Source organism: Pelophylax lessonae, assembly GCF_965119305.1.
Source record: "Pelophylax lessonae genome assembly, chromosome: 9".
Lineage (NCBI taxonomy): Eukaryota > Metazoa > Chordata > Amphibia > Anura > Ranidae > Pelophylax > Pelophylax lessonae.
In genome coordinates this window covers 260,445,254-260,468,506 of record NC_138776.1, presented here as the reverse complement: position 1 = coordinate 260,468,506, position 23,253 = coordinate 260,445,254, and the positions used below count along the sequence as shown (strand labels likewise).

The window sequence follows — 23,253 nt, the reverse complement described above, 5'->3', positions numbered from 1 at the left end:
GCATTAATATGCATTTTTATGTTGGAGTTTAGCCACCCAGGGTTTAGTTTTGCTCTTTTAAATTGATTTCCCTTTGGAATGCACTGGTCAATCCTTGTTTAGTATGCTCTTGAAGCACTCCCATTTTTCCTCCGTGCTCTTTGTTCCCAGGGTTCTATCCCATTTGATATTTTCTAGCAGAGAGCGCAGTTTTGGGAAATTGGCTCTTTTGAAATTCAGTGTCCTTATATTGCCCTTGTGTTTCCTATTACTATAATTAATACTGAAACGAATTGACCTATGGTAACTGTTTCCTAAGTTGCCCCGTATTTCTATATCCGTGATCATGTCTGTATTGTTGGTAATCAGTAGGTCAAGTACCGCATTGTTTCTTGTCGGTGCATTCACCATCTGACCCATGAAATTGTCCTGCAAAACATTTAGGAACTGCCGAACCTTGGCTGAATGCGCAGTTCCTTCTGCCCAGTCTATATCTGGATAATTAAAATCCCCCATTATAATGACATTTCCCATCCTTGCTGCCAATCCTATCTGTAAAAGGAGGTCCGCCTCCCCCTCCTCCCTCTGGTTGGTGGGCCTATAGCATACGCCCAATATTACCTTCCCCACAGTGCCTTCCCTTTGAAGTTCTACCCATAGGGATTCTGCCTCGTCCATAGCTCCATTATTAATATCATCCCTCATATTTACGATATTTATTAATATCATCCCTCATATTTGTATTTATCATCCCACTATAAAACGTGATATGCGTTTTTGAACCAAAATTCCCAAAGTGCACGTTCTGGAAACTGGTTGTAGATGTAAATGGGTGCTGCAGCGACCAGCAGCTGGGAACTGAAGATATTCAAAGCGAAAAGCATGTCACCAGTGCACCAAGCATCTCCAGGACGGGTCCAAAACTATATTTACACTTATGACAAATTACAGGCTGAGAAAGCGGGTTGCGGAGGGAACACAGAGTGGAGAAAAAAACTGTCACCACGCAGGATAAAAAAGGTCGCTCTTGATGCCATGGGGTTCCCAGTCATGGCACCCATCGTCATATGTCTAAAGGATGGCTTGGAGTCATTTGGTTTAACCACTCCGGAAGTACTGCTATATTGCAGTGGGAAATCTGACGCCAACTGACATTGGAAGGAACTAACTAACTGCCACTGATTTCACCAGTGACACTACTATAGTGATCAGTGATAATACTATACACTGTCACTGTACTAATGACACTGGCTTGGAAGGGGTTAATATCGGGGCAATCAAGGGCTGAAATATGTGCCTAACTACACTATATTACCAAAAGTATTGGGACGCCTGCCCTTACACGCACACAAACTTTATTGGCATCCAACATCAGTGCCTGACCTCACAAATGCGCTTCTGGAAGAATGGTCAAACATTCCCATAGACACACTCCTAAACCTTGTGGACAGCCTTCCCAGAAGAGTTGAAGCTGTTATAGCTGCAAAGGGTGGGCCAACTCAATGTTGAACCCTACGGACTAAGACTGGGATGCCATTAAAGTTCATGTGCATGTAAAGGCAGGCGTCCCAATACTTCTGGTAATATAGTGTATACATATACACCCACAAATATACTATATATATATATATATATATATATATATATATATATATATACGCACACACACACAGTGTATATTTATAAGCAACATTTTTAGACACTTTGAGAAAAACCTTTATCTTGGGTAAGATTATTTTATAAATAATAAATAGAAATAGACATTGATATCCTAACTCCCTAAAAGGAACCCGACACACACAACGACACAGTCACCTAGTGTCCTGGTTGCCCTCTTCTCCTCGGTGGTCAGGCGGTGAGATGGAGACACCGTGGTGGAGGGCGATGTCCTCTGCTGATGGCTGCTCAGAGCTAATGGCTGACCAGATGTTTTCTTCCTTTGTTAAGTGCAGAGCCTGTCATTTAAATTTATAGCCTTCCCAGAATCCTCCAGGCTGCTCAGAGTAGGTTTACGTTTTTTATTACAGAGATAAGGATGAAGTCATGTGACCCTCTCAGAGTCCTCCTCACCTCTTCCTGACCTATATAGGATGCTCCTCTCTGTAGACGGATAATGAACTGGGAATTATCTGGACTGTACTGGGATTTGCTGTATAATGTATGCACAGAGTTCCTCCATGCTTCTGACACCTCAGACTGCTTCTTGCATTGTATTACAGGTTTTGCTAATTACTCTTTAACCCTGCCAACATCAAAACACATATGGTGGAACAGAATGGCTTCCAGCTGGTCAGGTTAATGGGCCTTACATCAGCTGCATTATCTCTTCTGCTGTAAGCAACAGTGTGGTGTCCCCTCAGGTGCTATACTTTTATATTTTTGCTATACTTTTATATTTTAAGTGGGAAGCCTATGCAAAAAAAAAGTTTTGGGACCAGGTGTCCTGTGGAAACTCTGCTCCCAAGTCAGATTCCCACGTGGTTACATAGGAAGGTTTCTCTGTAGCTTCTGCCAAAGAAGCATATATGGTGGAGATTCCACCCCTTTGATCCATTATATTAGAGAACCAAGTTTCGTAGGGTGTTAGTCTGGGGGGTTTGCTTTTGTCGTGCCACATGGAGTGGAGGAAATGGGAAATTTGAGTGTCTAAATATTTCCGAAGGAGGCATCTTCAGGATTTTTGTGCAGTGACCTTGTGTGAGGGGGGCCTAATCTGTTGAAGAAATGCCCAATTCTAAATAGGCCCTTGTTGAGCCACCATTTGAAGGCACCAATATCCATGCCAGGGGTAAAGTTTGGGTTATTAAATAAATGGGTCAAAGGTTTCAGAATAGAAACAAGGGAAGGTTGCTTATGGAGTGAGTCGCAAAGGGAGAGAGAATGAGAGAGTGTTGGGGAGAGGACAGAGGGTCTACGTTTAAGGGAGCACCAAATTAGGTAGTCAATAGTGTTAAGTGGGACCACCTGCCGTTCAATCTGGACCCAGTCTGGTTTCGGGCCCCTAGAGTACACCATAGAAAATTGGGAGAGTTGTGCTGCCTGGTAGTACCACCATAAGTTTGGAAGACCAAATCCTCCATCCGTCTGTAAAGAATAGGTTTCGCGCAACGGTGGTCTTTGTTCCCCCAAGAGTAGTGTATAATTTTGGATTGTAAATTAGCAAGTTGCGATTTTTTGAGGGGAATGGGAAGTGACCTAAAGAGGTGAAGGATGCGAGGCAGTTGTGTCATTTTGATGGTGTTAATTCTCCCTATCCAGGAGATCTTAGATCCGTTTCAAATTTTTTGAACGCTCCAGGGTAGTTCACCGAATAGAGCTTGTCAATGGAGTTAGGGAGGTTGACGCCAAGATATGGAATATAGTGAGTGTTCCAGGTAAATGGGAAGTAAGAGCGGATGTTATCCACCAGATGGCTGGGGACTGAAATATTTAAAGCTGTAGATTTAGGCATATTCACCTGTAAGCCTGAAGCTTGCCCGAAGTCCTGTAGGAGTTTGAGGATGTTGGGCGTGGAGGTGAGAGGGGAAGTACCGAATAGTAATAGATCGTCCGCAAATAAAGCACACTTGTGTTCTAAGTTTCCGCATGTGACCCCCTTGATGTCCTGGTATCTCCGAATTGCTATAGCTAGAGTCTCTATCACAATAGCGAAGACAATCGGAGACAATGGGCATCCTTGTCTTGTACCCGTGCGGATGTTAAGAGGGGTAGAATATTGTCCAGTTATTCGTATCTGGGCCGAAGGAGAAGAATAAAGCGATTGGAGCATGCCTCGGAAGTTCGGGCCAAAGCCCCATCTCTTCAATAGCTCAAAAAGATAAGGCCACCTGACCGAGCCAAATGCCTTGTATAGGTCAATCGAAAGGAGGTAACCCTCTTGTTTGTTACCACCGCCCCATTGAGATTGAAGCAAAGAGCTTATGTCTATGGCCCTCCGGATCTGATCAGTGCCTTGACAGCCTGGTATGAACCCTGCTTGATCTATATGAACACATAACGAGCTATGAAGGAGGAGAGCCTATTGGCTAAAACTTTACTGAAAATCTTGAGATCATTGTTGATTAAGGATATAGGGCGGTAATTACTATTTTCGCTCGGGTCCTTGCCTGTTTCAGGATAAGTGAGATGGTAGCAAAATTTAAATCCTTATCTAAACTATGGCGGTCACAGAGAGAGTTACAGAAACGAGTTATGTAGGGGGCGAGGACGGTGCCAAATTTCTTACAGTAAAAGTTAGAGAACCCATCTGGGCCTGGGGCCGAATGGAGTTTCAGAGATTTTATAACTGCAAGAATTTCTGTTTCAGAAATCGGTTTCTCTAAAGATTTAGAATGTTCCGGGGACAGTGTAGGAATTGGGATATAATTCAGGAACGTTTCCAAATTCTCAGAGGGCGTATCAGAAGAAGAATAAAGGTTGGAGTAAAAATCCTGAAACGCTGTTAAAAACTTGTGAGGATGTTGTGTGAGATCACCCTGTTTAGTGCGGATTTTGGGGATAGAAGTGGCATGATGTTTAGGGTTGATTTTAGTAGCAAGTTTGGAGCCTATTTTATCCCGCTGATGGTACAAGCAAGCCCCTGTCCATCTAAGGTGCTTCTCCGCTTCCGTAGTGAGAGCCAGATTCAGCGCAAGGCGAGCAGAATCCAGTTGGGCGAGAGTAGCCGCAGAGGGATTGGCTTTATGTCGCTTCGATAAGGACAGAAAGTCAGAAGTTAGGGAAGCGATCTTCTGTTTACATTCCCGTTTAGGTTGGGAACAAAATTTGGATTAGATGTCCCCTGATCGAGCGTTTGTGGTCAACCCCGGTATTTTTTTCAAATGGCGGGCGGTCCGCTTTAACAAAAGGGTGGTCCTAGCGGTGGATTCACCGCGGGATCACCCTCATGGGTGGCGGGAGAGGTGCCCCCCCCCCCCGCAGGTTCTTGGTCATTTTACCCACTTATCGGACCCGCCAGCAGCACGGGAAAACAATCCGGTCCGCTCTCCCCTCAGGCAGGAAGTCGAGAGAGAGCAAGATGGCCCCCACTCCACTCTATGGCCTTGGAGGACCAGAGCGACGTCATACCTCGCTTCCTAGCAACGGATTTAAAGAGCCCATTTTCTTTCATCATATAAAAAAAAATGACTTTTTTTTTCTTTTATAGTGTAGATGTGAGCAGTGAGGTTTTGTTGACCCCAAATCTCACATTAAAGAGGACCTGTCCTGCTTATTTCTATTACAAGGGATGTTTACATTCCCTGTAACAGGAATAAAAGTGATCAAAAAATATTTTTTTTTAAAAGTACAGTGTAAAAATAAAAGATAAAATAAATAGGAAAAAAATCAAATTAAAGTGCCCCGTCCCTCCGAGCTCGCGCTCAGAAGCGAACGCATCCGCAAGTCACACCCACATATGTAAAAGGCGTTCAAATCTCACATGTGAGGTATCCCAGCAAACATTAGAGCTAGAGCAATAATTTGAGCCCTAGACCTCCTCTGTAACTCTAAACTGGTAACCTGTAGATTTTTTCTAATATGTCACCTATGGGGAATTTTTAAGTACCAATGTTTGTCGCCATTCCACGAGCGTGCGCAATTTTGAAGCATGACATGTTAGGTATCTATGTACTCGGCGTAACATTATCTTTCACATTATAGAAAAAATTGGGCTAACTTTATGGTTTTCTTATTTTTTTATTAAAAAAAGTGAATTTTTCCATAAAAAAATTGCGTTTGTAAGACCGCTGCGCAAATACGGTGTGATAAAAAAATATTGCAACGATCTCCGTTTTATTCTCTAGGGTCTCTGCTGAAAAAAAATATATATAGAATGTTTGGAGGTTCTAAGTAATTTTCTAGCAACAAAAAAAAAATGGTTTTAACAACAAGTGTCAGAAATAGGCCCGGTCCAGAAGTGATTAATATTTGATTTATATGCTGTGATCAATTTGATTATTGCACAGCGTATAATTTAGCCACGTTTAAAGAGACAGTGTGTTTATTTTAATTCAATCTTTTTTTTTTTTTTTTTTAATCTGCCTAGGATCAAAGCAGTGAGGATCTCCTGGCAATGTCTGTTTTTTGTGCCTTCTTATCAGTGACTAGGATGTGAGGTGGGGGTGAGGGTGGGGGAAGGAGTCACAGGACCTGAAAAGATAAACAAAAAAGACAGCAGAAAGGTTATCTACCTTTTATTGTGCTGATTCATTTAAAACTGTTAACTATTTAAGACAATGCAGGTAGAAAAAGGAGGGGTTGGTTGTAGGGGGTGACAAGTCCCATGAGGACACCTTGTCCCCAGCAGGAATTGCTGTCAGATAGAAGCTAATGTATTCCGGATGATCAAGGTGATGGGGGAGGTACGTTGAGTGACCAGGCCTGAGAACAGAGTGGGATCATCCACGGGGATAATAGAAAAATGGTTCTGTGGGGTAGGAAAAGGTATCTGGATGCACATCTCAAGACCCTGGTCCATAAAATTACTGGCAGAACCAGGGTCTACAAAGGTCGATAGCTGGTGGGTCAGAAAGTCCAGGGTCAACTGGGCAGGAACAAACAACTTGTTACCGTAGGACTTTACCGTAGGAAAGCAAAAGGTATATGGATGCACATCTCAAGAGATCTGTAAATAAAATTACTGGCAGAACCAAAGTTTACAAAGGCCGATAGCTGGTGGGTCAGAAAGTCCAGGGTCAACTGGGCAGGAACAAACAACTTGTTATGATTTGCGCCTTGTACTGAATTTCAGAGGGGTTGGTTGTAGGGGATGACAAGTTCCATGGGTCCACATGGTTAGCCCCATGTCCCCAAAAGAAGATGATATCAAATAAAAGCTAATGCATTCTCAAAGAAGAGCACAATGATCAAGGTGATGGAGGAGGAACCTTGAGAAACCAGGCCTGAGAACAGAGGGGGATCATCCACGGGGATAATAGAAAAGGGTTCCGTAGCGAAGCAAAAGATATCTGGATGCACATCTCAAGACCCCTGTCCATAAAATTACTGGCAGAACCAGAGTCTACAAAGGCCGATAGCTGGTGGGTTAGAAAGTCCAGGGTGAACTGGGCAGGAACAAACAACCTGTTATGATTTGCACCTGGAACTGAATCTCAGAGGGGTTGGTTGTAGAAGGTGACAAGTTCCATGAACCCACATGGTTAGTCCCATGTCCCCAGCAGAAGATGCTATCAGATAGAAGCTAATGTATTCATAAAGAAGAGCACAATGATCAAGGTGATGGAGGAGGAACCTTGAGAGACCAGGCCTGAGAACAGAGGGAGATCATCCACGGGGATAATAGAGAAGGGTTCCGTAGGGTAGCATAAGTAATCATGTGACCAAAATCTATTTGATTTATAAACCCATGTCCAGTGCAATGAATATTCAAATTTCATACACCATATATAGGTAAATAATGTGCATTAATGCAAAAGCCAAATAAATAATTTAACCACTTGCCGAGATATGGATGAGCGAGTTTGGGGTGAAAGAACTTGACAGGCCTGCACAAAGTCCTGACCTCAACCCGACAGAACATCTTTGGGATGAATTAGAGTGGAGACTGCGAGCCAGGCCTCGTCCAATATCAGTGCCTGACCTCACAAATACGCTTCTGAAAGAATGGTCAAACATTCCCATAGACACACTCCTAAACCTTGTGGACAGCCTTCCCAGAAGAGTTGAAGCTGTTATAGCTGCAAAGGGTGGGCCAACTCAATATTGAACCCTACGGACTAAGACTGGGATGCTATTAAAGTTCATGTGCGTGTAAAGGCAGGCGTCCCAATACTTTTGGTAATATCGTGTATAAATCTGCAGCTTTTATTAAAATAATTAATGGTGGTCCTGCCATGATGGTCCTTGTTCAAGCACTTTCCATTATGGGGTGAGATAACTCTCTGCCCCGTCTCCCAGTTGTGCTCCTGTGTTGTCACCCCCGTAAAAAACAGACTCCTTGCGGAATCTACGAATGGCCATTTTCCTACAGATTACATCGCCATGGTCCACTGTTTTCACCATCAGGAAACCCACCCTAAGAAATGCCATGTAGCCATCGCTGTGGTGCCAAGACAAGAAGTGGCTGCAAAGAGGATGCAGAAGATCAGCAGCAACGAGATAGAACAAAAGAAGAACATATGGAAAAATGATTTTATTAATTTATTTTTTAACAAATGTCATTTGTTTATGATATGCAGTGTACATAGCCAGCTAGATAGGAAATACAGTACAGGTATTTAAAGGCTTCTTAAATCCTTCCTAACATGTTCAGTCACCATTCTTCCTCTTCTCTCCTCCTTCATTGACCATGATTTGCTCCTCCCCTTCCTTCTACACTCCCACCAAAGTAAGGGACATTCTTCCCACTAACCACCAATGTAAGGGACATTCTACCCAGTGACCACCAATGTAAGGGACATTCTTCCCACTAACCACCAATGTAAGGGACATTCTTCCCACTGACCTCCAATGTAAGGGACATTCTTCCCACTGACCACCAATGTAAGGGGACATTCTTCCCACTGACCACCAATGTAAGGGACATTCTTCCCACTGACCTCCAATGTAAGGGACATTCGTCCCACTAACCACCAATGTAATGGACATTCTTCCCACTGACCACCAATGTAAGGGACATTCTTCCCACTGACCTCCAATGTAAAGGACATTCGTCCCACTAACCACCAATGTAAGGGACATTCTTCCCACTGACCACCAATTTAAGGGGCATTATTTCCCCTAACCCCAAAGTAAGGGGCATTATTCTCCCTGAGCATCAATGTAAGGGACATTCTTCTCACTGTCCACCAATGTAAGGAACATTCTTCTGCTGACCACCAATGTAAGGGACATTGTTCCCACTGAGCACCAATGGAAGGAACATTCTTGCCACTGAGCACCAATGGAAGAGACATTCTCCCAGTGACCACCAATGTAAAGAGCATTCTTCCCACTGATCACCAATAATCAGTAGAGGACAATTTTCCAACTGGCCTCACATGTAAGTTGCCATTTGGCAAACTGACAAAGATGTATTCTGTAAGCCACTGATGAGATAAAGACTGTGAACTTAATAAGTCTAACACTGTGACCATGAGGAGGGGAACCAAGATGGCAGCAATGGAAATATTCTATGTGGCTTTTGTAGTGGCTCCAAATTTCCTCAGAATATAAGCTGACACACATGGAACTGAAGTCCCCATCTCATTAAAAAAAAAAGCTAAATTGGATGACTGTAAGAATTAAGACAATTCCCAACCACCAATCTTCTTAAAATTATGGTCATCGTAAAAAAAAAAAAAAAAATGGATTCAGAATAGAATGTTGGCAAGTGCAGACATTTCTGGTTTATTTGGGAAACCTATAGAAAGGTCCAATGATAAAATAGATGTTCCTCTATTTGTCTTCACTATGTTTCCCCATTGTTTCTTTGGTTTTAATGGTATGGTTGTCCTTGTATTGTCATGGTTGCCCATTTGTTGCTCCATGTATTGTCATGATGGCCCATTTGTTGCTCCATGTATTGTCAAGGTTGCCCACTTGTTGCTCCATGTATTGTCATGGTTGCCCACTTGTTGCTCCATGTATTGTCATGATTGTCTTGTTGTTGGTCCATTTATTTGCCCACTTGTTGCTTCATGTATTGTCATGATTGCCCACTTGTTGCTCCATATATTGTCATGTTGCCAACTTGTTGCTCCATATATTGTCATGTTGCCAACTTGTTGCTCCATATATTGTCATGGTCATGGCTGCCACCCACCACATGGTTTTTGCGGGACTGCGACATTGCGGCGGACAGATCGGACCCCTAACTGACATTTTTGACGGGACCAGTGACATTACTACAGTGCTAAATATAGGCACTGTCACTGTAATAATGACACTGGCAGGGAAGGGGTTAACACTGTTGGTGATCAGGGGTTAAACGTGTGCCTCATGCTTACTGACCTGTGTGGGGGGAGGGGATTGTGTGACATGTCAGGGTTATTTGGGGAGGTTAAATTTACAAATAGAAATGAAATGTCATATTTTGTACTGTATAGAATTATGAGGCAATGACATCCATTTTTATCAGGTTACTGAAAGGTTAAATATCCTTTAACAGAAAAGTGCCTGTTCAGCAAATTCTTAAACAGGTTTACCCCAGACATGCTGTGTTGACCTAAGGTAATAAATAAATAGTCTGTTGACTTACTTTAAGTCCCCGTTCACACTGGGGCGACCTGTGAGGCGACCTGGTCGCCTCACAGGTCGCCTTCCATAGAGAAGCTGCGGACCCATTCTAATAGGAGCGACACAAGTATCTAAATTCTAACTTTACTGATTTTGATGATTCATCACTGCAGGTTAGAAAGATTTCAGTAAACTTTCGTAATTGGTAAAATATCATAAAACTGTTTTTGGCCTTGCCTGAAGTCTCGTCTAGAAGGTCAGGGATTATAAGCTCTCTGTCAATATAAGGTGCAAAGTTTATTTGAAGATAAATAATGCTGCTATATTGCTACATATTGAATATAAGAGTAATACAATACTGCCCCTAGTGATTGTTTCATGTTAATTGCAGTCATTGACTATAGAAATCAGATCCTTCTAGTGACGTGGAATTTATATGATAATGAGATCCCCACCCACACTGCTGGGGGCATAAAAGGTTCTTGTCAGCTAGAGGGGGGAGGAAGGAGGACTGGAGAGATACCATATAAAAGCCCAGATGAGAGAGACAAGTGACACATGACATTTTGCCCAACATACATCACACATACAACATACAAGCTACTACAACCATGCATAGACTCATCTACACAGACTCCATTTCGCTCCATCATGTATCTGAAACTTTGAGGGACGCCAAACGAAACTCCTCCCTAATTGGTCACCATCTTGGAAATGCAGCCATCTTAAAGACTCTGGTAACTACCATTCTAAGCTAGCAGCCATTTTAAATATGGTAAATATGCCTTGCTGTTTATTTGATTATTATTCAATGTTGTTTATGTACTTCCTTAAATGTTTTACATTTCATGCTAAAGGGTAACGAGAGTACAATCCCAGCCGTTTAAACCATATGTAGATTTTTCTCTAAAGAGATTACTTTTTTTTTTATAACATTTTTATTAATATCAGATTTAGCGCATATTGGCGTATTAGTCTCACGTTTTGCATTGCCTATTCTCGCTTCATCTGCAGTGGAGTGACTATCAGGCTGTGCATTGCACAGACAATTGTGGTCTGATTATATATAGAACATTCATTTATGGTTTATACTTTACCTGGAGAAAATGTAATCTTGCTTTATTTTTACTTTTATTATTGAGCTACACATCACATTGCATTTATTGTTTGAAGTTCATATTTTTGTAAAGTTATCTTTTTGTGTCATCTCAAGTTTGATTATTTATCGTGATTACACATCTCGTGAATAAATATTTTATATATTCCATACTGTAGACTGTTTTCACTAAGATTGGTATATGCTTTTAAAAAGAAATTAATCAATAAAAAGAATTCGCTACATATTGATTTGTGGACATAAGTGAAGATTCTCCTTCCTCATAGATCTTTGCTTATTATTAACCATAAATAGACACTGTTATATTCAGAGCAGTATAAACATTCTGACATAATGGAGGCACAGCGAGATATTATTAATTTATTATTAATTCTGACAGACAGAGACACAGATCGCAGGTTCAGCTATGCTGAATCCTGTGATCTCTCCCTGCCTGTCACAGAGAAGATCCACCTGCTTTGTTTACACAAGCGGGCGGATTTTCTTACTCTTTACCCGACAATCGGGGAAGAGAGATCGCCGCCTCTTCTCCTCCGGTCCGGCTCCGGAGGCGTGGCTTATGGAATGACCATAGAGATCTGTGTTCCTATATAGAAGATACAACAGCTGACCGTCCTTTTCATCTCAGCGGGGAGCGATCGCGGGTGTCAGGCGGCAATCGGAGCCGCCTGCCCCGTACAGTTACATCAGGATCTCGCAGGAGCGGCTGCCTGCCGCAGTAAAACTGCGGCGGGCGGTCGTTGAGTAGTGAATATCAGATTGGAGGAGTGATATTGGTCTGTAAGAATTTGGTTGAGTAGCAGGCTTAAGGAGAAGTTTAATACAGGCCCTAGACATAGATATAGGCCAGTGTTTCTCAAACTGCAGGTTTGTCGTGGTAATACAGTGGTGTCGGGAAGGGGGGCTCTCTTAGTCAGTGGCATCGGGGGGGAGGGTGACCCAGGCTATAGCCCCAAGTGGGCCCCCAAAAAGCCGCGGGTCCCGTAGTGCTCCTTTTTTACATTATTAGCCCCGAGTACGGCGCACTGGTTGCTAGGATCGCCTGCCGCCTGGCATCTAGCAGCGTCGCAAGGAGAGAGCGAGGCCCTCAGCATTCAATAAAAAAGTTATGCGAGATTTCACGGGATTTAGAAGACTCCTGGAATAGATGACGCCGATATCCCAGGAGTCCACGGGAATCACCCAGTGACGAGTCGCTTTGGCGCCCGGAACCGGAAGTGCCGCCTCAATATATTTAAAAAAGGTATTGAGGAAAAAAAAAAAAGAATATCTATTTAGGAGATTTGGGCATGGAGATCAGAGGAGCTTGTGAAAATGTGTGGAACTCCGCTTTTGGGAAGATCACCCGTATGAATTCTCTGATGTCGCACAAGGTTTGCTTTAGCACTGAAAGATTTCCCGCACTCTGAACATAAAAAAGGACGCTCGCCTGTGTGAATTCTAAGATGTTTAACAAGGTCTCCTTTAAGAGTGAAAGATTTCCCGCACTCTGGACATAAATGGGGACGCACACCTGTGTGAAATTTCTGATGTTTAACAAGATGATCCTTTTTTTGGAAAGATTTCCCGCACTCTGAACATGAATAGGGATACTCGTCTGTGTGGCGTTTCTGGTGTATTTTAAGATCATACTTTTGAGTGAAAGATTTTCCGCACTCTGAACATGAATAAGGACGCTCACCCGTGTGAATTCTCTGGTGTTGCACAAGGTTTTCTTTCTGAATGAAAGATTTCTCGCACTCTGAACATGAATAGGGACGCTCACCCATGTGGAGTTTCTGGTGTCTTTCAAGATTAAATTTCCGAGCGAAAGATTTCCCGCACTCTGAACATGAATAAGGGCGCTCACTCGTGTGAACTCTCTGGTGCTGAATAAGTTTTCCTTTGTTGGTGAAAGATTTCCCGCACTCTGAACATGAATAAGGACGCTCACCCGTGTGAACTCTCTGGTGTTGCACAAGGTTTACTTTCTGATTGAAAGATTTCCCGCACTCTGAACAGGAATAGGGACGCTCACCCGTGTGGAGTTTCTGGTGTTTTTCAAGATGACATTTCTGAGTGAATGATTTCCCGCACTCTGAACATGAATAGGGATGCTCGTCTGTGTGAATTCTCTGATGTCTAACAAGGAGTCTTTTCTCAGTGAATGATTTCCCGCACTCTGAACAAGAATATGGACGCTCACCCGTGTGAGTTCTCTGATGCTTAACAAGGTCTCCTGTATAAAAGAAAGATTTCTCGCACTCTGAACATGAATAGGGATGCTCGTCTGTGTGAATTCTCTGATGTTTAACAAGGAGTCTTTTCTGAGTGAATGATTTCCCGCACTCTGAACATGAATATGGACGATCAACCGTGTGAGTTTTCTGATGCTGAATAAGGTTTTCTGTATAAAAGAAAGATTTTCCGCACTCTGAACATGAATATGGACGTTCACCCGTGTGAAGCCTCTGATGGTTAGCAAGGCCTCTTCTACGAGTGAAAGATTTCCCGCACTCTGAGCATGAATAAGGACGCTCTCTTGTTGGAAATTCCTGGTGTTGCACAAGGTTTCCTTTTGGAGTGACAGATTTCCCACACTCTGAATATGAGAATAGATTCACATCTCTGTGAGCTCCTTCATGGGGTAAGGAAGATTCCTTGGGATTAGAAGGATCTGTTGATCTATCTGCAGTGTGAGATCCTAAATGGATATTTGCAATCATAGTATGTGATTGGTGAGAAGATTCCCCCTGATCAGAGGGATCCATTGATGTCTCCGGACAGGAAGGTCTGTGATGGATATTTTGTGTATTTGGATTTCCTCCTGGAGGATCCTGTGTGATGAAATTATTATAGCACAATAATAATAGAAGAGGTCTCTCCCAGGAATTCCCGACATCACCTCCATCTGTTGGAAAGAAATGAAAAAAAATGTCAGTTGGTCACAAATAACTGGAGTTTTAGCCCCTCCTCCCTGTCAGTGGAAATGCCGATCTCACAGTTGGGCTCCTGTTCTCCCTCTAAAATCAATCAGAAAAGTGTTCACACCGAGTCCATATATGATCTGCAAATTCCTTAATATTAAATAACTATGACTAAGGCTTCCTTAGCGTTACTAGTTTGTTACTAAAATAAATAATATTAAAGAATATAAAACACCCAAAACAACGACACACTACGTAAAATGTGTTTTTTTAATTAGTGACGACTATGGGGGAGTAATGAAGATGTCACATCATATGCTAGGAACATGATGTTATATTGAGGAATTGAGATGGACCTTTCATATGATGTACAGCAAGGATCCTCAAACTACAGCCCTCCAGCTGTTGCGGAACTACACATCCCATGAGGCATTGTAAAACTCTGACATTCGCAGACATGACTAGGCATGATGGATATTGTAGTTCCTGAACAACTGGAGGGCCGTAGTTTGAAGATCCCTAATGTACAGTATCTCCTCCTCATTTGTCGGGAACATGACATTATATTGAGGAATGGAGATGGACCTTTCATATGGTATACAGTATCTCCTCCTCATTTGTCGGAAACATGACGTTATATTGAGGAATGGAGATGGACCTTTCATATGGTGTACAGTATCTCCCCCTAATTTGTCGGGAACATGACGTTATATTGAGGAATGGAGATGGACCTTTCATATGGTGTACAGTATCTCCTCCTCATTTGTTGGGAACATGACGTTATATTGAGTAATGGAGATGGACCTTTCATATGTTGTACAGTATCTCCTCCTCATTTGTCAGGAACATGACGTTATATTGAGGAATGGAGATGGACCTTTCGTATGGTGTACAGTATCTCCCCCTCATTTGTTGGGAACATGACGTTATATTGAGTAATGGAGATGGACCTTTCATATGTTGTACAGTATCTCCTCCTCATTTGTCAGGAACATGACGTTATATTGAGGAATGGAGATGGACCTTTCATATGGTCTACAGTATCTCCTCATTTGTTGGGAACATGACGTTATATTGAGGAATGGAGATGGACCTTTCATATGGTGTACAGTATCGCCCCCTCATTTGTCGGGAACATGACGTTATATTGATGAATGAAGATGGACCTTTCATATGGTGTACAGTATCTCCCCCTCATTTGTCGGGAACATGACGTTATATTGAGGAATGGAGATGGACCTTTCATATGGTCTACAGTATCTCCTCATTTGTTGGGAACATGACGTTATATTGAGGAATGGAGATGGACCTTTCATATGGTGTACAGTATCGCCCCCTCATTTGTCGGGAACATGACGTTATATTGATGAATGAAGATGGACCTTTCATATGGTGTACAGTATCGCCCCCTCATTTGTCGGGAACATGACGTTATATTGATGAATGAAGATGGACCTTTCATATGGTGTACAGTATCTCCCCCTCATTTGTTGGGAACATGACGTTATATTGAGGAATGGAGATGGACCTTTCATATGGTCTACAGTATCTCCTCATTTGTTGGGAACAAGACGTTATATTGAGGAATGGAGATGGACCTTTCATATGGTGTACAGTATCGCCCCCTCATTTGTCGGGAACATGACGTTATATTGATGAATGAAGATGGACCTTTCATATGGTGTACAGTATCTCCCCCTCATTTGTCGGGAACATGACATTATATTGATGAATGGAGATGGACCAGTATTTGTGACAACTCTGTATAAACTATTCATGATATTAAAATTGTAAAGTTCTGCACTGCATGAAAATTGAATAAATGGAAAAGGTGGTAGGGAGACTGCACTCACTTATACCAGAACACAAGGTAATGAATCTGTTGTAAAATATGCAATCATATGAAGCGTATAGTACAAGAAGCATGTGTTCATTGAAAAATTACATGAGCAAATCAATACTCCAGATGTGCCAAGTCCAGTGCACCACCAATAAGGTCATGCACACTTACAGGTACTAAAAGTGTCCAAAGGATGGAGATGGCCAGCTTGGCATGGATCAGAACCCAGCACATGGCAAAAGGTGGGAACCACCACACTTAGTTTGCAAAGCCTTGCACACCACGGTTCCAGGCACGGCCCCTGTGTTGCAGTGGGCCCTAACATAGGGGCCCAGCCACGTGCCAAGCTACCCTTACCTACAAAACCTCTGTCATTGGCTACCACCATTCTCTCCGTCCCAAAATGGCTGCTGCTTCTATTTACGCTTCACACCATGACTTCAAGACTTAAATGGTACATTCTGTTCCCCAGTTCTCCCCAGTACACTGTAAAGCACCTTCTCTTCCAAAGTAACACAGTTACTCTTAGCCAATACGTTCTTTAGTGAATAAAGTTATATTTACAGTTCTATCCAGGTTCCATAGAAGTACATATGAGCGATATACAGAATCATAATTGCATTTCCACATTCTCTCTCCAATAACAATGTACTGGGTTTGGCTGTGCGGCGTTGTTCATAACCTTTTATAGCTTAGTTGCATCCCAGTAAACAGCATCAAAAGTCCAGTCCTTGGAACCCATCCCGGGGTCCCGCTAAGGGGAAACTCCACCACACAGTTCAGTTCACCTCTTTACAGCGACCTCACCGATCACCTCCCACACACGGAGACACCCCGAGGTCCGGTCTGGTTAAGAAGCAGGAAGTGACACATGCGGGGGAAGGTGCATTACAGCACCAAGTGTTAACTCTTGCAACACCACACATTAACTCTTTAGTAGGCAAACACATATTTAACCTTTTAGAACCTGCCTACAGGACGATGTGAAGATCTAATAATTATCTAACATTTGTTCTTAAACTACAATCCTCATACTCAGAAGTAAAATGAGACTTTGACTTATTTCTTCCATTGTCTCTGTTACTTACTTGTGTGGATAGGTGGAGAAATGTCCTCCTGTTCACTTTTCATAATCATCCCAACCTCCTCCGTGGACGGCTGATCACCCCCCACATACGTCTCTACTTCTTCTTCTTTAACCTCAGTTTTTATATCAATCGGTTCTTCACCCTAAACCAAAATGAATGGAAGACATCTATTAAAGTCAACTCAAGGCAGATATAGAAGACACAAATGACACGTCATTCAGTATGCACCCTCGGTTGGAAGAACACAAGGAGGAAGAGGACCTGTGATGACACTTAAGACCCACAGAGAAAGGAATTTATATTAAAAAAATGAGGGATGAAAATGTAGGGTGCTCAAAAGGAGCGAGAAACGGGCTTTGGGATGTGGATAACGAAGGCTGCACTTCAGATGTCGAAGTAAAGCAACAGATAACATAGAATAACGCAATTTCATGGCTTACAAGACATATTTAGGTCTAGATGCCCAGTCCTACCTACCTGATCATGGTGAGAGATGGTGTGATCCTTCTGTTTGGAATCCCAGGAACACAGAGGAGGGGGAAATCTCTCACCCTAAACCCCAAAGATGAAAGAAAAATAAACAGAGCAAGAGATTTCATAGAAAAATATCATCTCATAGTTTAGAATACTTTTGAGTTATAATTGCTCAGTCCCATCTACCTGATGATGGTGGGGGGTGGTGTGATCTTCCTGTGTGGAATCCCGGGAATACAGAGGACCTCCCTCCTCCAAAGACTGCTGATCCCCAACCTTCTCTTCATTTTCCACTTCAACCTCAACTTTGATGTCTTTCAGTTCTTCACTCTAAACCCCAAAGATGAAAGAACAGATTTGTAAAAGAAAAGTTGTACAATGTATTTGAGTTCTAGTTGCTTAGATTCACCTACCTGATGATGGTGAGGGATGGTGTGACCTTCCTGTGTGGAATCCCGGGAATACAGAGAACGGGGACATCTCTCTGGTGGGTTCCCATTACTGGATCCATCTGTAGGAAACACACACACTGACTGAATACATTGTTTCTATGTGTTTCTCAGATGATGGGGGATCTAGGTGGACCCTCCGTACTGCTCTCTCCTTTACAATAAAGTCTCCTCTTACCAGGTGATGTGAGGGGCGGCTGATTCTCCATCATGAAGTCCTTGTAGAGATTCTTGTGTCCTTCTAAATACTCCCACTCCTCCATAGAAAAAAAGGGAAATCCTGACACCTTATAGGAACCTGACACACACAATGATACAGTCACCATCCAGACACATCCCTTGTCTGTTACTGGATAAGGTCCCAGAATTCCCGGAACCGCTCACCTCTCCTGTCAGCAGATCAATGATCTTCTTGGTGACTTCTAGAATCTTCTTGGGTTTCAGGAAATGGGATGCAGGCACTGTGATGGTTATATCGTCACCAGGTTTCACCGGAGGAAAACTCTGCATTGAAACAACATTATTTTCATGTGATCCTCCCAGAATCCTCCTTAACACCCCAATCAGCAGGTAGAGGATCTTCAGGGTTATGTTTAAAGTAGAATCCCAGCTAAAGCCTAACCTGTGTAAAATAAGATCTATATATATATAGTTACCTATTTTCAGCCAGCTCTGGGGTCAGCAGCAAAGATATAGAGAGAGCGGGAGCCATGACATCACCTGTAGGCTCCCATGGTGCAGCCATTATCCGCAGTTCCTCCTCTCCCCTGCAGCTTCTGCTGGCTGACATATGGAAGCAGAATTACGAGACCAGACCAAAGTGGGCTGAAAGTAGGTAACTATACACATTTGTTTTACCCAGGAAAAATAAGATAGGCCTTTTTTTTGGGGGGGGGGGCATTTTTAAGACTATTTAGGCTGAACTAGAATTCTACTTTAATATCCTCTCAGTCACATGACTCAGGTCCTCCTCTAACCCCATTGATGTAATCATGTGATTTAAAAACCAAAAAAAGCTATAATATCCAAAATGTAAATATACAACAAATAAAGATCATTATCAGTTTGGTTTTCAATTGTCTTTAAATATTTTATGTTATTTTTCACGTTATTTATAAGTTAGTGAGAAGTTCTATTTATGGTGACATCATACTTCCATATAGCGGAATATATGGCTCTATACAATATATAGGTAATATTCCTGTAGCAACTGTTGGAGATAAAAATCATCACAGAGTAAAAAAGACGGACGGGGACGGGGGGGGGGGGGGGACGGGGGGTTTTACTGGGTGTAAATATAAAATAATATCTTTTTTTTTTTTTACTTTAAACATTAGTACACGATAACCAAATCCACTTACAGATAAAATAATATCTTTTTTTTTTTTTCACTCAATAAGTTTTTATTGAATTTTTACAGAGTTAACAATACTCCAACATGGAGGACAACAGTAGATGAAAATTAGCAATAAAACAGTAGTATAAACAGATCCAGTCTAGAATATAGAGATTATTTGTGCGACATAAGATAACGACAGTACATATGGATCCGAAGTCGTGACAGGACCCCTCCGTCCGGAACCCGCAGGGATCTATGTCTCCAGGACAGAGGAGGTCCCGTCCCAACTATCTGGATCAGAAAGACTCAGGACAGTCTATTATCCGAGGTGAGATAAGGCCAGGCGTCTCAAGCTTTTTGGAATTTACTATATGTTAGGTTATTAACAGATAATGCTTTTTCAAGTAAGTAGTTTTCATTTACTAATTGAATAACTTCAGATAAATTTGGGACACGTTTTGATTTCCAATTTCAAAGGATCAGATTTCTAGAAGCAAGTAGCACATGGACTGTGATCTGCCTGTACATATGGGGGTATGTGTCTAAGTTTAGGTTTAGAACGGCTAGTTCTATTGAAGGTTTCCTCAAAATTCCAGTGCATGAGGCAAGGCACTGGAACACTGAGTTCCAGTAACTTTTAAGGGAGGGGCAGTCCCATAGTATATGAGAAAGGGAACCAACCATGCCGCATTCACGTCAGCAAAGGGAAGAGATGGTTGGTATCATTTTTGCCAATCTATAAGGGGTGTAGTACCACCTATTGTAAATTTTGGTCATAAATTCCCAATGAGTGGTGCAATGGGAGAACCTGTAGGTAGATTTAATCGCGTATTGCCATTGTCTAACCGTAAATTGTTGCTTGAGGGATAATTCCCATTTAATCATATGTTGTGTTTTGTGAGTCATGGATTCAGCTGTAAGGGCAGAGTATAGTATAGATATGCCTTTTTTTTCTGGTTTATCCGTAGATAAGAATTCCCATGATTGGGAGTTGGTTTGAATGTTCAGGAACGGATGTTTGGATAATAGAAGTAGAATTTTGGTTATCGATGTGGAGGCATTAGCTGGTATGCTAAATTCCTCGATAAGTGTTTCTCTGGTTTTGAGGGAGTTGTCGTGATAGAAGATAAAATAATATCTTATTACCTCCTCTGCAGCAACTTCCAGCAACGTCTCCTCTCTACTTCCTCCTGACTCACCTCTGACCCGGAACTTCCTTTAAAGACCCTTATATAACTTCCTGGTCATATGTTACCTCACTTCCTGTCTGCATATCACTTCCTGGTCATAAGTTACCTCACTTCTTGTCTATATATTACCTCTTAGTTGGGAACTATCTGTAAGCGGATTTGGTTACCGTGTACTAATGTTTATTAGGGATGGGACATTGTAACCAATTGATCGTAAGTATAATGTAGATTTAGATATCACATTTCTTTAGTTATACGCTACCTCACTTCAGTGGCGACTGGTGCTCACATTTTTTTGGGGGGGGGGGGGGGAGAGATGCAAACAGAAAAATGTAATAGGCATTGCTTTGCGGCAAAAAAACGCTGTAAAAAAATTGCGTGACTTTGAGATCACAAAAGTGTGAAAGGGGCCTTCAGAAATCAAGGTTAAGTGTGCCCCCTTCAATGCAGAGTGACCAGTGTTCTCCCTCCAATGCAGAGTGATCAGCGTGCCCCCTTTCAATGCAGAGTGACTAGCGTGCCCCCTTTCAATGCAGAGTGACTAGCGTGCCCCCTTTCAATGCAAAGTGACCAGCGTGCCCCCTATCAATGCAAAGTGACCAGCGTGCCCCCTTTCAGTGCAAAGTGACCAGCATGCCCCCTTTCAATGCAGAGTGACCAGCGTGCCCCCTTTCAATGCAGAGTGACCAGCGTGCCGTGCCCCCCTTCAATGCAGAGAGACCAGCATGCCCCCTTTCAATGCAGAGAGACCAGCGTGCCCCCTTTCAATGCAGAGATACCAGTGCACTTACCTGCAGCGGCGGCTTCTCCTAAGTTCCCTGCGTCTCCTTAAGTCCTCCTGCCTCCTCCTCGGCCAATGGCATGGGTTCGCTTTTCTGCCAATCGGGAAGCGGGTCTCGGACCTGCTTCCTGATTGGCCAGGAGGAGGATCCCCTCCCTCCAGGGGGGATAATCGGATTGGTCGGGGGGGGGGGGCGGGCCTGTCCAGTCCCTCTATAAATATTCATGAGGTCGGCATGTATCGTAGCAGAGTGCAGCGCTGGGAGTGCGGTGTGTGATCGGTGAGATCCCGGGGCTGTCAGTGTGGATTTACCGCAGGTGTGTGGGAAGTTTGGTGGATTCCGGTGACTTGCTGGAACTTATGGCGGGGAGGTAATCGGAGGAGCCGGGACAGATCGGAGAGACTGCTCGCTATGATGTACCTTCTGCTGCTGTTGTTGTTGCTTCTTTCGCTGTGTGCATGCTGGCTCCCTCCCGCGGCTCTGGAGAAAGAGGCCTGTCGGATGATGCCTCTGTCATGTCGGATAATGCTCTCGAGGCATCATCCGACAGGCCTCTTCCTCCGGAGCCGCGCTCTTCTGAGGAGGAAGTGAAGTGGACGGGGATCCGCTCCTGTCTAACACGCCCACCCAGCGCCGGCCGGCCGCCCGAAGTCTCTCTGCGTCCCAACGGCTGTTCGTGCGGCACATGCGCAGTAGCGCATTTCCACGGACACAGGGACGGACACAGAGACACTTCCATTTTATTAATATATATACACACACACACATATATATATATATATATATACTGTATATATATATATATATATATATATATATATATATATACACACACATATATATACGTATATATACATACATATATACATACATTCTAGCGCCCGTTAATTTAACGGGCTTAATGTCTAGTTTTTAAATAAACCTTTGAAAAGAAATATACTGAACTTTCTGTTCATTGTAAAATACAGACCAACATCTGGACTGGCACGACATTATTTCTTATCTGATGAGATGTAAAAAAGGGCCTCATTATTTACGACCAAAGAAAGACAGAAATATCTGTTAAAAATATAAGACCTTTTTGTAAGAGACATTTTGTTTAAAAAAGATATCAACTTTCAATCACCCCTATACAAGATAATTGAACTGAATATACATGGCTTATATATATATATAATTCCATTTTTCTTTTATTTAATCTCCCCAATAATCCTGACAACACCCGGTATTCACTGTAATTTACACAGCCCAACTTTTGGTCGCAGGAGCACCCCAGATCCTCTTCTCCCTTTTACTAGAATTCTTAAGTGGGACAAGAGCGAGGGGCAATACTGTAGAGCAGTGCTGCCCAAACTCACCCCTCAATAACCCCCAACAGGTCATGTTTTCAGGATTTTCTTCACCTTGTACAGGTGCTTGTGATCCATGTCAATGACTCGGTATTCATGACAGATTTTATTTCTGAGGGAAAATCCCCAAAACATGGACTGTTGAGGGTACCTGAGGACTGAGGTTAGGAACTACTGAAGAAGAACAAACACAGGGGTGAAAAAGGGGAAATCTCCCGCCCATAAAAGTGGACTTTAAAGGACGTAGAGTTATCAAAATACAGTAGTACATACATATACATCATAAAAACCACCACATCATAGCAAGATACCCCCCAGCATTTCAAAGGGCTTGCTATAACCATCTAGTCGATGGTTGTGTAGAAATACGGTTGGTAGGTCTGACGCGTTTCGCAGAACAGATTTGTATGTATAATGCTTCCTCAGTGACCCTTCACATTAGCCATATTATTATCCACTTCTGGACTGAGCCTATTTCTGACATGTTATTAACAGGTTAAAAATCTGTATTTTTAGCTAGAAAATTAATTAGAACCCCCAAAAATTATATATATTATATATATATATATATATATATATATATTT

General features: G+C 42.6%; 1 protein-coding gene and 1 pseudogene across 2 annotated transcripts in view; both read right to left on the bottom strand.

The window, feature by feature from the left end:
• The window catches only part of LOC309562722, a 169,081-nt pseudogene that overhangs the window by 137,683 nt on the left and 8,145 nt on the right, over window positions 1–23,253 (bottom strand). The window lies entirely within an intron of this gene.
• The window catches only part of LOC309564417 (uncharacterized protein), a gene marked incomplete at its 5' end in the record, with an annotated part of 61,302 nt that continues 50,416 nt past the window's right edge, over window positions 12,368–23,253 (bottom strand). The window contains 1 exon segment of the mRNA XM_082269047.1: window positions 12,368–13,723. Coding sequence (XP_082125173.1) covers window positions 12,526–13,723 — 1,198 coding nt within the window. The 3' untranslated portion in view covers window positions 12,368–12,525.